The 18,659-nt window shown below is 36.2% G+C and overlaps 1 protein-coding gene across 1 annotated transcript in view; it reads right to left on the bottom strand.

The window, feature by feature from the left end:
• Nucleotides 1-18,659, bottom strand: part of LOC140743295 (clavesin-2) — a 42,431-nt gene that overhangs the window by 7,349 nt on the left and 16,423 nt on the right. Inside the window, exons 2-3 of the mRNA XM_073074459.1 lie at nt 3,896-4,127; nt 3,048-3,207 (exon numbers count right to left, since the gene is read on the bottom strand). Of these exons, the coding sequence (XP_072930560.1) occupies nt 3,048-3,207; nt 3,896-4,109 (374 nt within the window). The 5' untranslated portion in view covers nt 4,110-4,127. The remainder of the gene's footprint in view (nt 1-3,047; nt 3,208-3,895; nt 4,128-18,659) is intronic.

Below are 18,659 nucleotides of genomic sequence, written 5' to 3'. Positions count from 1 at the left end.
TTTCTACCTAATAACAGCAGTGTTAGGTGCTGCTGTGTTCCGTTTTGAAGGGTGTGGTAAGGGAGACAGACTTCCGAGGCGTTCCAGCTTAGTCCTCAGGGGTAGCGGCGCATCTGTGGCCGACCTCATGTAGGAATATCTAATCCTATCTGGGGTTGATTACTGATGTCCATGGGCGGCAGTAGCCACTTACCATCAGGTGGACTGCATGCTCGTCTGCTACTCCTACATTATAAAAAAAAAAATCAGAAACAATAAATAGTATAATTGTGGAAAAAGTGTGGGGCGCTTTTCGAAAACTGATAAATGGAGCAGTTTACTTAGATGCAGAAATTTAGTTGATTTTATCATAAAAACGTGATTTTTAGTTTTTTAAACTATATTTTCTTATGTTAATCTTATCTGGGGGTGATTATAGATGACCATGGGCGGCAGTAGCTACTTACCATTAGGTATATTATATATGTATGTATGTACAATGTACATATATTATGTATGTATGTATTTCACGGTAATCGATAAATGTTATTAAAACTTTAAAGACGTATATCCTTGAAGCTACCTCACTTTATAATTGACATAAAAAAATTGACATTAACATAATGTAGTTCCTGAAATTTAAATTGAGATTTTGAATATAATTAATAATCTTATATATAAAATTCTCGTGTCACAATTTTAGTTACCGTTCTCCTCCGAAACTGATTTACCGATTTTCACCAAATTTTATATGAATATTCAGTAGGTCTGTGAATCGGCTACTATCTGTTTTTCATACCCCTAAGTGATAAGGGTTCTTCACCCTTAACATTATCTTATTTATATGGCAACACAACGTTTGCCGGGTCACCTAGTATGATATATAATTAAAATAATGAATGAGAAGTCTTGTTAATATATCAATATATATTTTATTAATAAAATAATATATATGTATATGTATACGGATATGTATGTATGACTACCTGTTTATCAACGCGCTCTTGGCCAGCGGTGTAGACTATGCCCTATACGCATCTGACTCTGAGAGGATGTCCGTGCCCAGCAATGGACAGTAATGGTGTAGTTAGGTATAATGTTTCTGACTCCAACACTGATATTAGAGTAGACATCGTCCCATCCACTCTTGCTGTATTCACTAAATTACTACTAATTAAGTATCAAAAATTACAAATCGCTAAATGCACAGGACCAGGTACCACCGCCACGCCAATCCCAAGTAGTAGACCTGATGGTAAGTGGCTACTGCCGCCTATGGATATCTGTAATCAACCCCTGATAAAATACGGTCCTGCGATCGGCCACAGATAAGTTGTTACGTAAGTGGGCAGAAATCGGTGTGACGGTGGTGGTCAGGGTTAAAATACAAACGGTTTTCTTGTGTGAAGCAATTCTTGTGTTTCAGCAGAAGGGTTGGTATGTCAGCTGACTTACATATGTGACGACGATCTTAATCCTGAAGAATAGCAACGCATCTATACGCCTTCAAAAAGCAGTGATAGCCTAGTGGTTAAGAAACTCGGCTTCTCGATCGAGGGGTCCGAGGTACAAATCCCAGGCACGGACCCCTGACTTTTTAAATTTATGTGCGTATTAAAAACTAATTATCACTTGCTTAAACGGAGAAGGCAACATCGTGAGGAAACCTGCGTAGGTACCTGAAAGAATTATAAAAAAAAGGAATCTCAAAGGTATGTGAAGTCTACCAATACGCACTCGGCCAGCCCAGTGGACTATGGCCTAATCCTTCTCATTATGAGACGAGACCCGTGCCCAGCAGTGGGACGATAATGGGTTGATGATGATGATTGACGATGTATTCGCCTTTAGAGGGTATCCCCGTTCTATATAGACACGACACGGTTGTATATGCCGTTCACCCGTCCTATACGCAGTGCATATATGCACACGAAGGTTATTTATTACTAGCTGACCCGGCAAACGTTGTGTTGCCATATAATTAAAAAAATGTTAAGGATGAACAACCCTTATCACTTAGGGGTATGAAAAATAGATAGTAGAAAAATAGATATAAAATTTGGTGAAAATCGGTAAAGCCGTTTCGGAGGAGTACGGTAACTAACATTGTGACACGAAAATTTTATATATTTATTATTAAACGGACTGCACGTTCGTCTGCTACGTCAATATCTCAAAAAATAAAAGGGCGTATTACATAAAACGATTATTTAAAAAAATGCCAAGTGTGCCTACTAATTCTTAACGCATGCAACTTTATTTGATCAAGCTGAGGCTACAGGTTCATCTTCTGTTTAGCCCCTTATCAATTTAACTTTCTGCAGTTCATTTCTGAAGAGTTCGATTACATTTCTAACTAATTTTATTTATGTGAAAAAATATAACCGTATCTTGGCCGTCTATTTATTGGAGTACAAAGTTATAGTTAAGGATGACATCTTGGAGAAGCTTAACACTTCGTAGACAATAAAGAGTTTGATATACTGGGTCTGCCTTACCAACTCGTCAATGTATCTTATGAAATAACTTTTGCTCTACATCAATCATAATCGTGGACCAAGTCATCGAAGCTAGTTGTCACTTTGTGACACTTGTTTGAAATGTACTCCATCATCAGACCATTATCGACAGTTGATCGCAGAATTAGAAATAAGGTGAGTAAACCACGCTTGGCCTGACACAGTTTTGTTCTAATTTTATAGTTATCTACACTAATATTATAAAGAGGAAAACTTTGTTTGTTTGTTTGGTTGTAATGAATAGGTTCAAAAACTACTCCGCCGGCGCGGTCTTTCTAGTGTTAATAGATAAAAGAAGAGAAAATGTCCGAAAAAAGCGGTTTCATGTATGGGGACCCATACAAGAAACCGCTTTATATTCAAGTTTTATTTTTATTCTTAGAGTTTGTTGCGAGAGCGTTCGGTTTTTGCCCTTTGGGTACGGAACCCTAAAAGGGTGTTTAAAGTTTAAAACATTAGGCCAATGCAGAGAACTTTAACCTTAATCGGCTCACACTAAGAGGAGACCTGTGTCCAGTAGGACAGCAGTTGACTGTGTACAAAGCTTACCCATTACTTAATATTTCTTTAATCTTGGGATCCTCGCAGTCTAACTTTGTGAAGGACTGAGGGTAGTACTTCCGAAGGCTGAGGTACTTCAGCAGGGTCTGTTGTGCCATCGGGATGCTGTACTTCTTGTGACGAAGGAAACGAAGAAGGAACGTTTCATCTGTGAATAAAACAAAAAGTTTAAAATCATGTCAATAAATCGATGGTCTAAAAGACAAACGTGTTGGTGAACTATTGACATTTTTTTTACTTAAGTACTATAGGCTTGCGTTTGGCTGCAACATGACCTGATGTTAAGTGAGATGCAGCCTTGGATAAAACACGCTTGCCTATTCACCTTTGACTTGAATAATAATAATAACGACCTGGGTCGTCTTGAACAATTTTTCACCTATAGACGAATCGGCGGTGCTAAATGTACTTATTTTGAACGTGGTAAAACTCTAGTTGATTCGACTCCGGCAGCTTCACCGCCACACCTATTTCGACCTAATAACAGCAGTGTTAAGCCCTACTGTTTTATACGAGTAGTTCGAAGAATGTGGTGCGAGAGTAATACTCTTCCACCGTATTCGAGTTTAGTCCTAAAAGGTAGCGGCGTGTATGAGGTCAAACTGAGATAGGAATCTAATTTTATCTGGGGTTGATTACAGATGTCCATCATAGACGCCACTTACCATCAAATGGATTGCACGTTCGCCCGCTACTCTTATATTTAAAAAAATCTAGTCTGCATGGCCGTACCGTTACATGAATGCTGTTGACGGTCTGGGTAATCAGATCTTCATCGTAATACTAATAAAACTTCCATTATGTTCCTAAAATTTGTTTAAGCAAACTGTCAGTACCTTGTCTAACATTCTCAATGTCGTTGTTCTGATGTATCCAGTCGCGCATGATGCGCACCGCCTGTTCCCGCGTCGCCGGCGTCTCGCGCAGCTCCCGCGCGGCCACAGCGGCCACGTTCCTCGCGACGCGGCCCAGGCGCTCGTCCTTCTCACACTTCTCGCTGTTCGTCGTCCATGTCGTGCTCACTGTGAGCAGCACGCTCGCGGTTGTCATCTTGATCGGCAATGGATTCTGCAAGCGGAAATGTCGTTGCTAACTTGGTGGTAGTACGACTTATAGTTTTTACTATCAAACATTACGTGGTTTTTTTTTGGAAAATTACTCTTTTATAGCAATAAAAAAGTGTAAAGAACTAGAAAAAATACAGACACAGGTTAATTAATTTTAGATGAATCTTTCAAAACTGCAATCTATGTTAGAAAAAATATGACGGTGTTTTTGGTTTATCTGTACCCTTACCATGGGTTTTTACATTTATGATAACAAATATGACTGTTTTGGTATTTGTTTACGTATTGGCCTATACAATTTCCAAGTTCTGATATAATCCGCTAGGGGCGCTGATTGGAAATTGTATGGGCAAATACTTAAACAAATAACAAAACAGTCATATTTGTCAAAACGTAAAAACCCATGGTAAGGGTACTGACTGCTAAAAAGAAACTTCATACATGGCTAAGCGTTATGTCGCGTCCGCACGCTTGGGACACCGTCACAAACTAGCGTGTGGATAGAACGTTTGACATGGACTGTGTAGGTTCGTAGGCGCTTGTAGTTGTTATAGATTTTGATCAAGCCAACCGTTTGTAGAGAGTTATTTCTTTATTTAGTTAATTATTTGGTGGCATTAAATAAAGAATACCGTAGACACGATTTCATGCACACCAGTTCATCTGCGAATAGCCTACATTTGATTTGTAATAGGTTAGTTACTAGGTTCAAGCGATCAATCATAGTTGCAATGGTATAAATCAAAGCAGAAAAGAAAAATCTAAAAAATATTTATTTATGACCTTTCTACTTCAAATACTTCATAGAAAATCATCATCACAATCTACCCAACATCTTTTCTGTGCAAATCGAAGCAATAAAAAAATAGCAGCTTCATAACAAAGAAAGATCATATTATGTAGGGGAAGCTTGCTTTAGTCGTACCAATGCCTAAATCGTACCACAGTAATATCTAGTCTCCTATGTACAAAAAGTGATCTCTGGTGTTTCAAATATAAGCTAAGTCGTAACGAAGGTACTTTTTAGAAAAACGTTGAAATCACCATTTAAAATAAAATATTTTTATTTTGTTTTAAGCTCTATATGATACTTTAATAACTAAAGATTTTGACACATGAGAAAAATCTGTACCAAGAATGGGCATTCTCCTTTACGCAAAAGATTTTCCTTCATATAAATTATCCCAAATAATACAGCATTTTTCCCTTAGGGGGTACGACTTGAGCAACCTTCCCCTATATAAACAGACGCCGATCAGTAAAATAAAATTTACAATCAGCTGACTGTTACCTAACACCGTAATTAACGGAGTCGACGGGTGATCATATAGCTATGATATGATATACGGTAGGTTGGTAGCATTGGGCAATATGTTGCGGCGATACGTGGTCGAAATACTACGCATGCATAATGTCTACGCAATTTTGTTAAACATTTTATTTTACCGAAAGTAACATCGATGGTCTCATGATTGAGCAAACATTCATTATTGTAAGTGTTGTAACATTTATTATTTCAGACATTTGTTACGCTAAAAAATGATTAATCTTCAAAAAAAGATTGTTTGATATTTTTATTGTTCAAACTAGCTGTGCCCCGCGGTTTCACCCGCGTTAAAAAGAAACAGGGGCACAGCTAGTTCTAAAATATAAGTGGCCTAAGTAACTCCTTATTACATCAGTTACCTGCCAATAAAAATCCCGTCAAAATCGGTCCAGCCATTTCAGAGATTAGCCAGAACAAACAGAACGAACAGACAAAAGCAGATGTTATTTTGGTCTATGTACCGTATGTATATTCATATGCATGTAGTAAAAAGCGTTCTTTTTTCCATATTAAACACAGACACTCTTTTATCCCTAAGTGATAAGTAATAAGAAAGGATTTCTATGATTATTTTTTATGGAATAGTTAATACTGTTAACTTTTTAATTAGGGATGACTGAGTGTTATAGACAAATATAATCAGAAAGCTTCGAAATGCTAAACTATCGTGAGTTACACGTGTTATTGTGAGTCAACCATAAAAGATAGACATATGCTGTCGTGGGATATTTTTTACATAATTTTAAGGAGAAAATTTCCGTCATACATGATTTCTGTGTAGCTTTAACCATTAAGGTTGCACACGCGACGGAAGCTTAAAAAATAGAGTAACTTCTCCCGTTTTCTCAACATTTCCCTTCACTGCTATGCTCCTATTAATTGCAGCGTGATGAAAAGTATACTATAACCAGCTCAGGAGTATGAAAAATAATTGTACCAAGTTTCGTTAAAATCCATCGAGTAGTTTTTGTTTCTATAAAGGTTATACAGACCGACAGACAGACAGACAGACAGACAGACAAAAAAATTACTGATTGCATTTTTGGCATCAGTATCGTTACCTAAACACCCCCTGATAGTTATTTTGGAAATATATTTCATGTACGGAATTGACCTCTCTACAGATTTATTATAAGTATACCTAGCTGATGAACCATGCTCTAGGCCTAGTCGCGGGACACTCTTGCGCAGTAGTAGGACATAATAAAAGTCGTAGTAGGGACAATTTATTGAGATAACACATAAATATTCACATTTTGCAAAACTTATATATCATCATCAACCCATTACTGTCCCACAGCTGGGCACGGGTCTCATCTCATAATGAGAAGGATTAAAATTACATAAATAATATTCTAAACTAATATACATTATTCAAAACTAATTTAACTATTATACACATAAACAAAACCTTATAAAAATAGTAAAATAATAATAATTAAATATAAATATATATAGTCGCAGCTATGAGTATGCCTACAATTTTAAGCTGATATTTGATATTGTACATATCTGTTATTGGGATGAATGAGATACATTATTTATTATTACTCTTCTATATTATAATACAGGAGCAGCACACGGGCAAGCGGTCTACCAGATGGTAAGTGGCTACTGCCGCCTTTGGACATCTATAAACAACCCCAGATAGGATTAGATTTAGTCATTAGTTGACGATGCTTGTTTTTCAAATGTTTTGAATGTGCCAACTCCACTATTTTTACGTCTTACTATAAGTAAGATGTCTTACTACTGTAGGACATAAAAATAGTGGAATACGTATAAGCAGGTGCGCTTCGCCGCCTTAACTGGGTCGTCAAATTGATATTATTCGCGGCATCAATTATCTTGCGGAATTTCCCTGCGTTTTGCAGCAACTTCCTTTGATTAATCAATTTGCCATTATTTCATGCGTTAATACACTGAAGATTTCAATTTTAATGTAGACTCTCATATTTAAGTACTTTATTTAATAGTAGTATTTTATTTAAGTACTCTAAAGTCTTTATGAATGTGTGTTAGGTGTTACTTTTATATAGACGTGAATGTTTACTAATACACATACCTGTACGTACAGCTTTCGTAGGTAGTTTTATATGTCCGAGGTATCCCACACAGGTATTTCGGATTTCAACAAAGCCAAAAACACTACATAGTTTCGCAGAAATATAAATTATCTCTGAAATTAACATTATCTACCTTACGTAACGTTTACGTAATCCACTCTCTTTGTGTAAAAGTTTCACAAAAATGTAATTAGCTGTTTCTTTAAGTGAAAACATCGCGAGGAAAACAACATTCATTATTTTCATTATTTAAAAAAAATGTCAAAGGTGTGTATAGTTTACCGTTTGCTGTGATAGCATAGTGGTTGAAACCCGAACTCTGGGTCGAGGGCGCCGAGGTTCGAATCCCAGGCACCTCTGTTTTTTTAAAGTTTTATGAACATTAGAAATTAATTATCACTCGCTTTAAGCGCGAAGGAAAACATCGTGAGGAACCGTGCATACCTGAGAGATCTTAAAAAAATCTTAAAGGTATGTGAAGTCTACCAATATGCACTTGGCCAGCGCGGTATCCTATGGCCTTATCCTGAGAGAAGACCACTGCCCAGAATTGGGATAGTAATTTATTTATTTATTTACATGCCAACAACAACACACACAATACATTATATAGTACTTAGAAATACACTATAGTAGTATTAATAATAATAAGGCTCGTATGAGTGCCAATTATAGGCATGAACAACGTTTATATATTAGTTTCTAGTAATGGGTTAAAAACATGGAACAGAAAAAACAAGGTTAAAAACGTCCAAGTTTAAATCCCTTTGCATTTGCGAAAAACCACGTGCCCAGAAGTGGGATAGGGACAACGAAAGTTTCCTTAAGCACCAAGAAATATACATTTCAATTTATATTTCATGTACAGAGGGCGCAACACGATAGGTCTTAAACCATTTAACACCACAATTGGTCTCGCAAATTCGCCATTGTATTTAATTTCGTGCGTGATATCGATTGCCTATTACGCATGTGTTTGAGCAAGATGCGAAATAGATTCCAAACCAGTTCCAAGAAGGTCAGTGGTATTACAGTTTTCGATTTCAAAGCCGAAAAGTATTTTACAACGATGATTCAACTTTTACATTTCGAATTTTGGTTATATGTGTCATGTAGGTTCCGAATTATTGGATTAGAAAGTGGTAACTCAGGGTGGGTTAAAGTTTGCAATTAGATAACTATAACAATAACGCACAAAATAGTAGTGATAAGATAGCAATTTAAGCATTAATTAAGACAAAACTCTGTTACTTTTTACAAGAAATAAAAGGCTTTTTATTTATTTTTATTTATTTATAACAATAACATTGACGGCTGCGATGGAATGTAACTATTCAATGTTGCACCAACATATTTTGTGTCACTGCCGTTACAATTTTTAGTCAACTTTAATTGTCCGAGTAGTTGACATACGGAAGTTGACAAAAACAATTACTTTAACCTACTAAATTATAATGTCACAATTTATGACGTCATGTTGAGAGTAATTAAAATGGTGCAACTCATGTATTGTATATCCAGGATTTGATGGTTGGTTAGGCTTTTATAACGGTTAAGGTTTCACCGTGCAACCCATTAGTATTAATTTTGTAAGAATAACAGAAAATACCGATCCCTTCCCAAACATAGTTGCTAAAAAAAGTTCGTCAAAACCAAACAATAGCGGCCACCTAAATCATACCAATTTTTGGGCGAATAAATCTATGACACACTTGTCATTTTGTAAAATCAAATAAACTGTTTACACTGGGGGCCTCCATTCGACTTTCAGCCCCGGGCCTCCGACGGCCTTAGTCCCCCACTGGTTCTACCACCTTCAAGTAAAACTAACTAAAATAATAGCTAGCTCGTGTACTTTCCTTCACATTTTAGTAAACCGTAAGTATACCGTTCCAGCATTTTATTTACATGTAAACTTCTTTTGTTTATATCTACTCACATTTAAATTCAATTAAGTACCTCCAATATATAGCATTGTCACGCAAATTTTGGTTATTGTTGTTGAATTTTGCATTTTGGATCACGTAATCATAATTGTACAATGATAACATTAAACATAAATCAAATTTGCATCTTTTTAACCCGCAAATATTTTAATGGAGCGTCAAATTAAAGTAATAAAGAACACGCATTTGTAATAAATTAATTTTTAAAACCTTGTACTTGAATTCCTGAATATTATTCACATTACAATTCAAATGTATATAGGTACCTATGTATGATCATAATTCCTAATATTAAGTTGCCGGTCGTGGGCATTTAGGTAGGTATATGTAGATTCAGGTTTTAGGCGCATTTCACATATGGCTGAATCAACCACTGATTTTGTAATCCTTACTAATATTATAAATCCGAAAGTAACTCTATCTGTCTGTCTGGTTGTCTCTTCTTCACGCCAAAACCACTGAACCGATTTTAATGAAAATTTGTACAAAGATAGTCTGAGACCCGAGAAAGGACATAGGATAGTTTTTATCCCGGAAATCCCACGGGAACTAGGAATGGCGATCTAAGATCGATTAATCGGAGAATCGATCTTTTGGACCCAAAACATCGATTATTTTAGTCGATATTAGTAAGGATTGAATCGTAAACTATGCATTCGATCAAGTGATGATCTTTAGCAAAGTTGAAGGTACGAATTTACAGTTTTATGTATGTTAGTATGTTATTATTATTTTCTTTCAAACGCGGGCGAAGCCGCGGGCAAAAACTAGTAAACGATAAATCATAATAATCTTGACCGTGACCGTAATCTGCCGAGAAATCTCGCCCAACTTTTATGAGAGATAATTAAGTCGCTATGTTCTTTTGTAATATAGGAGTAGCAGACAAGCATGTAGCCTACCTGATGGTAAGTGGCTACTGCCACCCACTGACATCTATGAATAACCCCAGATAAGATTAGATTTCTACCTGACGTCGGCCACAATTGCGGCGTTACGCCTAAGAACTAAGCTGAAACGCCTCGGAAAACTATGTCTTCATTGCCACACCCTTAAAACAAGAAAACAGCAGCGCTTAACGCTACTGTTATTAAGCAGAAATAGGTGTGACTGTGGTGCCGCCGGAGTCGAACTACTCAGGGTTCTACTACCTTAAATAAAGGACATCTACATGTAGCCCGCAGAGGGCTTCTAAATTGAATTTTTCACAGGTGGTTACTATCTCCAAAACATAAATAAGTATGTGTTTATCATAACATTTTTACGATATCACTAGCTGACCCGGCAAACATTGTGTTGCTATACACATAGATAAAAAAATGTTAAGGATGTACAACCCTTATCACTTAGGGGTATGAACAATAGATAGTAGCCGATTCTCAGACCTACTGAATATGCATATAAAATTTGGTGAAAATCGGTAAAGCCGTTTCGGAGGAGTACGGTAACTAACATTGTGGCACGCGAATTTTATATATAAGATATTCTTGTTTCCTTGTTGAGTGTTCCGTCCCATCAAATATTCATTATAAAATGAAGCTATATTTCAAATTTCATGATTGTAGCTTCAGTAGTTTAGTCAAAACCTTGATTAATACGTTTTGAACGTGAGTATCTTTTCGCTTTTATATATATAGATATAGTGGTCCCTGCTAACAAGAATGTTATAAAAGTGGTCCCAGACCAAGAAAAGGTTGGGAACCTCTGGTTTAAATAGAACCTTAGGTCATCAATCATCTGAATAATATGCCACGTTAGTTTTACTACAACGCAACCTCAGCGATTAAATTTTAAACATGTTTATTAAGTATCGTTGATTAATTACACCTCCACTCTCCGTTTAAGTACATCATATTATCAATGTGGGAGTATATTTGCTTGGGTGATTGTTGCAACAGACAAACAGCCAATTTAGCGCATTTTCCCCAATAAGTTGAGATTGCGAAATGAAAGATTTCATTCAAACCTATATGAGAACTTCTATTTACAAATCTCAATTATGGAGGTTTTCTAACGGAGCTTTCTTCGCCGTTAAAGCATGCTATTTACTTTCTAATACGGAAATAATTACGAAATATCAGCGATGCCTGCCAGAGAATCGAATCTCAGACCTCAACAGCATGAGAATTCCAAATTAAAACCACTTGGCTTCATCCCGAAAAAACTACCTTTATTGAGGGATATTTAAAAACCTCTGACCGCGACGAAACCGTGGTTAGAAGCTAGTACTTCTTTAAAAAATAACAGACCTTCAGAAAACGTTTTGTATTGCCTTATAAAGAAAAGCCTAACAAGTATGTAATCTATGATCCGCCGTACCAACAGAACCGGTCGGCCGGAGAAATGTCCAAATAACGGCTGTTATTATATAAGTGTGGCGTAACAACTAAGATAAGATCTGAGTCAAGGTTGCTTAATATATTGTTCTACAAAAATCACACACACAGAAACATAAACACAGATATTTCTTTAAGTGTGAGTAGGTAGTGAACAATGAAATTAGGTTGTAACATTTGAATCAAAGCTACATTAGACATAGCAAGTGAAATATCGTAACTTCATTGATCGTACCGCTATCAATCTTCTATGCTCTTAAGGTCTAAAGTATGTTAATGTTTACAGTTTTATTTGAAGCTTTTACTACATTCATTAAATTTCGCCTCTCGCGCAAAGTTAAAGGCTAGAATCCCTCACCATCCAAGGCATCCAAGCTTTTGGGATGTGTTCTTCAAGGAACATTGTATTCTTTTATAATATCAATCCAAGTTAACTAACTTAAATCACCAAGAAAGGTAAAGAAAAGTTTGTTCAAATTATTAAATCATTTTAAGACTAGGCAAACTCGACGAAAATTGTACGTTATGAGTCAGATACAACCAGAACCAATTTTCTTGCCTCAGCCAACCAAGAAACCATAATTATTCTGTGATACACGTAAACTCTACGCAGAGAGAGATTCAATTACACTTGTAATGGGATGTTGCAGGATAATTCGAAAGTAACACGAAATCTCATCACGAACACGTCGGAGTAATAGCTAAGATTTCTAGATCTTTCACGACGAATTACAGACATAACTGACAGTTACTGCAATTATCTTACCTCTGACATAACGCATTTATCCGTGACCCTTGGCAGTTGCGCTGTTAGCCAATGCAATATTTTAGTGCATAAGATTATTAATATCAACATAATTGTAATAACTTTGAGACAATGTAACCTTTTAGTGCATTTCGAAACGTGACTTTTAATCGTTTAATTATAAGACACCGACAAGATGATTACTCATATTACTAACTCTTGATGTTACTTACAACACTAAAATGTGCTTCAAATTTCGTCTACGCGATCTTGAGGCTCGTTTTTTTCTTCTGCAGTCTTCTTTTTCTTCTCTTGTTCCTTCGTTATGCCTCCGGGTAAATAATCCGTTACATTTCCTACAGCTTTCAAAATTGACCCTGTCCACTCCTCCGACGGTCCAAAGGCATCTTTATCTTCGGCCAATGTTGCAAACCCACGCATCACCTCATGACTACAACCGTCTAGTCTTCCTATAAACGAAGCTGATTCTTTGTACGCTGATGCATGTATTCTCTCTATTTCACTTCTGTTAAATGCACATAGAATTTTATTTAATGCCTTTAAGTCATAATACGTGTAATCTTCAGGTTCTTTGTTAGCAAAATCTTCTCGAACCCGGTCTGCAATAACTTCGAGTAATTTCGAATCAAAACCATAGTCGAATCCAAAATTTTTAACTATTTCAATAGTATCTATTGTAATGTTGGCGTAATCTTCCAGTTTAACCGCTGTCGTAACCCAATTAAGATTCGATAAAATATTTTCCGGAATACTTGAAATACCCCCGTAGAACTCAATTATAGTTTGCCATATATAATCTGCTTCCGTTAACTGGATGGCCTCTCTTCCCAAACGTGGTAGACATTCAATAATGTCTTTAGGAATCATCTCTTTAAGGTCTTGTAATGAAACTTGACTTTCAGGCGGCAGGTTCAGAACATCGTCACATGTTATACAATGAATAAATGATGGTAGAATTAATGTTAACATTAGCATGATTTCGAAACACACTTTAATACCTTTCAGTTTAGAGCTTTCTGTCTTTGATTTCTGTGTTAGGGGCGTCGTTCTTCGAATAGCCTCACGAATAGAATAGTCACCGTTACGACAGAGCTCATTGTACATTTATGTTTCAATACCAGGGTTCAGACAAGTAACCTCGAGCGATTAGTAGGTATGTTGCGGCACCTAACGATTACGTTTTACTGGTATTTTTAAATTGCTATATCAATCGTCGGTCATTTACATCTATGATATTAAATAAATTACCACTAGTACGGACACTTTATAGTAAATTATCGCCTACGTGTCTATAATCGCAATAATACGCAATATTATTTGATGGCGAAAACTAATGAGAATGTAAGATTCGCGTGACTGTTCGTCGAACATATTTTTTTTAAGAGAAGAAACCTAAGTGGTAGTCTAAGGTGGTAGAACACTTTTGGTTCAACTCAGCCGCAACCACCGTCACATTTGTCTAATAACAGCAGTGTAAGGCTCTATTGTATTGTCCTTGTAGTCCCGGGACTAGAATAGGGCTACGGTATCCCCTGCCTGTCGTAAGAGGGCTTCCGGGGTTGCGGACGGCAAGATTGGGAGGTCGAGTCGTCCAGCAAGCAACTCCGGGAAGGACGGCGGTATGTGTGGTAGCATACCGTCGTAAACACTAGACGGTGTGGTGAGTCCTGAAGCTCACCTAGGAGGAGCCCGAAGGGGGAAAGGGTTCAGAGGACTCCGGTTGCGTTCCGTAGGAGATCCCGGAGTCCTCTTGGCAACGCTGAGGACGGCCACCGGGGGGGTTTTAGTGCGGTAAGAATCCCACATAACCCCGTGTCGCTCCTACGACACTGGGTACCTTTTGAAGGTTTCCCCCTCGAAAACAAAAAAAAAAGGCCCTGTTGTATTTCAGTTTGAAGGGTATGGTAAGGGAGATATACCGAAGAGTTCCAACTTAGCCCTCAAGGGTTTATTACAGATGTCTATGGGCGACAGTACCCACTTACCATCAGATGGACTGAATTCTCATTTGCTAATTTGAAATGTACTCGTAAGTCGCCTCATAACTCATATACAATCTTATAGTGATACATTTTTAACTTTTCAAAATTAACTAGTTTTTTCAGTGCTACAATATTACAAATAATCTACATTCGAAATAGAAAGTAATATTTACGCTAACTACCATAATGACGTTACATGATGTTATGATACGTGACAATGTAATAAGCACCATCGTGCTAACAAATACATATCGTTTAGTAAAAATAAATCATACTAAGGGTTAGTATGAGTTTTAAGATTTTACAAAAATTACTGTTTTTGTATTTGTTTACGTATTTCCCATACATTTCCAATCAGTTCTGATACAGTCCGCTAGGGGCACTAATCGGAAATGTATAGGCAAATACGTAATCAAATACAAAAATAGTAATTTTTGTCAAAACGTAAAAACTCATACTAAGGGTACAGATCTTTAAACGTGTTATGTAAATTGGAGATCCACGAAAATAAATGCCTTTACTTGACTTAAATGCTTTTTACATTTAAATGTATTAAACGTCAAAACGCTCACACGTGAAACGGCATTTCTAAATAGATGGTAAACCAGTCCTATTACAAATAGTTTTAAATATTCCAAGCAATTAAACAAAGTAAGAACAAGGCCGTTTCATATTTCAAATCTTTACATACACGATCATAATATTTATGATTCCAAATAGGGTAAATACAGGAAATTAACACATTTTTTGAAATAGACAAAAATATTCTTATTTTTATTCGTTGTAAAAAATCGTGTTTTTTTAATATTTTTGGTATTTTTATCTTCCAAAAGACTATCCAGTAAATTAGTCCAATATAGCACGACATTGTACATATTTGTGTACTGTGTTCTGGTTTGAAAGGACAGGACTAGCAGACAAGCATGCAGTCCACATGCGAGTAAGTGGCTAATTCCACCCATAGATCTGTAATCAACCCCAGATAACTATCCCAGATTCCTACGCTGAGGACTCAGATGGAGTGCCTCGGAAAATATACCTTACTCAGACTCAGACCAAAAACCAATAGCGTTTAACACTGTTGTCATTAGACAGAGATAATTGTGGCGGTGGTGCCGCCGGAGTCAAACCACAGAGGGTTTTACCGCCTTCCGGTTTACACAGACACTTTTTAAAAACCCTAATAGTTACAGGAGGCACTTCAATCTACGAAAAATCCAAGGACATCATCTCACACACGTAACCTCAAGCACATATTGTGTTGTCTCCGAAATCATAACCAAATCTCAATGGGACAATATATCGCTAATGATATAACATAACACGAGGACACAAAACAAATATTGGCAGATCAGCGTTGAAGGTCACTAACCCGGAACGCGGTAACGTCATACGTTTAGCAAACTTGGATATTTGACTGTCAAATTATGTGCACAACTTTTCGGCCCATTTGGGTAAACATGTACTTGTAGTTACGTAAAGATCTCGTATGTGTAACTGCCGTAACTTGTACCTATTCAGGTCTAAACAAAAGGCCCGGTGTCTCCGAATTGCCTCAGTGGGCAAATGAACTCATGTGCTAATCTCCTGTAGGCATTTCAGTAAACAATTTTGTTAGATAATGTACGGTGAAAAGGTGTGATTTCCTGAAGACTATTGTTTTAAAGTTACTAAAGTTTTTAAGTTACGAATATATTTATTACAGGAGGGTTACTACCATCTCTTAACACAATATTATTTTAATCATACTTTTACTTTTTTTGCAGGAAATTTAACTTTTTAAGCAAAATATGACAATTTCAGTTGATTTTATACAATGGATAAGCGAAAATTTAACAAGGGTGTAAGTTTGTTCAACTGTGTATGACGGAATATTTTACTGTTTTAAGGAGGAAATAAAACTTTCCTGATCTATGATGGATTTTAAAAGATGGTGGTAGGCCCTCTGGTTTATTTAAACATTGCATAGCTTTTATCCCGGCTTTGAGCGCGGCGACCGAATCGAGAAATTCCGTAACGAAAAATTCCTAACACCTTAATTCGTCAAAAATGCTATGCAATAGCTTTACCGCGTCAGTTCCCGAGTGTTCCCGAGTTTTTTTTTTATTAAATATGGTTTAAAATCTGTATTATTTCTCTATAAAAAATACAAAATACATTTATAGAGAAAAGTCCTATAAATAGCAATATAAGGTGTTCAGAAGAAAACAAATGGTCTTTGCTTAATAAATGTGTTACAAATATAATTTACCGAAGATGGCTGTACCTCCAGAACTGTCAAATAGTACAAAGATCGAAAGTACTCCAGTACCGGATGTGGCAAATGTGTTAAAAGTAATATTGAGTGACATATTTTACCTGTCTGTAGTGTCATGTTTTTATTTTATGTTATGTTATATTATTATATTAGAGATATAGGCATGAGAATCAACTCTGTGGTTCTGTTTCAAGTAAACAATGTTAATTACCTAATTGAAGGCAAATACATATAATAAAACCTGTAATGATTCAACTGCAAATTAAATACACAGCAACACTTTAGCAGCCTTATATCGTCAGGATAAGAATTGGTGTACTCTAATTTTCATAGTATAGAAAAGCGAAAAGCAGGAGTTCCAAGTGATTCCTCAGGGATACCAACACCATCATCCTCAACCCATTACTGTCCCACTGCTAGGCGGTCACGAGTCTCCTCTCAGAATGAGAAGGATTAGACCATAGTCCACCTCGCTGGCCAAGTGCGTATTGATAGACTTCACATACCTTAAAAAACTTTTTGTTTAAGGATTCTCAGATATGCAGGTTTCCTCATGATGTTTTCCTTCACTGTTTAAACAAGCGATAATTAATTTCTAATTATTAGTTAACCTCATGCCATGAGCTTGACTATAGATCATCATAAGCAACATTGATCGCTTAACATCGCTTCATTGTCATATCAATATCACAAAAGCACAACAGAGATTATTTCACATGCACAAAGTGCAATCACCTTTAAACTTTAAGGCCGCGAGCTAGAGGCCAAACATAACGATAATGTGAATTGTGAACTTGCATTCAAAACTGCATCGACCAACTTACCTTGATTTCACGGTCTTACACTTCCTGGAAACTAAACATTTGCTCTTATTTTGAAATCCTTAACCCACTGACATAATGTATAACATTACACCAATGTCAGAAGTTTTAGAAGTCATTTGATTATGGCCTTGCATTTGTTGTTCAATATTATGCCGTCCTCAGGAAGTTACACGTATGCATAATGTTGTAATCCATTATTCTGTCATGTATGTCCGTTCAGTTGTTGTTGTATGTTCATAACATTTTTAAGTACCTTATCTATTCAATAATAAAACATACCAAAATAAATAAATTGTAATATGTACTACAAACAAAATAAAATTTACCAAAAAGATTAACTAATGCTCTGAAAATATATCTGTTATAAACTAGAACCAGTATATAAATACATATGTATATTGTATGCTACCTAATAAGATTCATTAAATTTTCTTGAGGTATTTGTAACAAAAAAAAACAAGAGTTTTCTTCGTTACTTATTTTTCATAATAAATCTTATGAGACGCTTGTTGTTTGTTTTTCATATATTTTTTTGTTATCTACTCCGAATAAGAGCTTAATTTATTAATAAATTTGCTAATTTTTTTATAACAAATTACTGTAGATGGGTATTTTACGTTAATTGTGTTATATTAACAATGTGTATGAAAATTTGGTATAAGATGGTGCCACCAGAGTCCATACATTCGGTGTATGGACTCTGGTGGCACCACCGCCATGTCTAATTATGCATAATACCAGCTGATTTCTGAATTACATGATTTTGTAACGCAAACATAAGTTTCTAAAGCATTCCTTGAGCTTAATCTTTAAGGATAGCGGCGCATGTGGTCAACCTCAGGTAGGAATCAAATCAAATGTAGTGACAGTAGACATCAGATGGACGGCATGCTCAACGAATACTCCTATACTTATTATAAAAAATAAAAATTGAAATGAATTTTAAACTACACGTTTCACGAATATCAAGGCAGTTGATAAAATCTCTACGACTTTGAAAGCCGGTATAAAATTATCAGAGAAACGGTT

Source organism: Epargyreus clarus, unplaced genomic scaffold (assembly GCF_041222505.1).
Source record: "Epargyreus clarus isolate Ecla_fem2 unplaced genomic scaffold, WU_Ecla_fem_2.2 ptg000007l, whole genome shotgun sequence".
Classification (NCBI taxonomy): Eukaryota; Metazoa; Arthropoda; class Insecta; order Lepidoptera; family Hesperiidae; genus Epargyreus; species Epargyreus clarus.
This window is presented reverse-complemented; position numbering and strand designations above follow the sequence as displayed.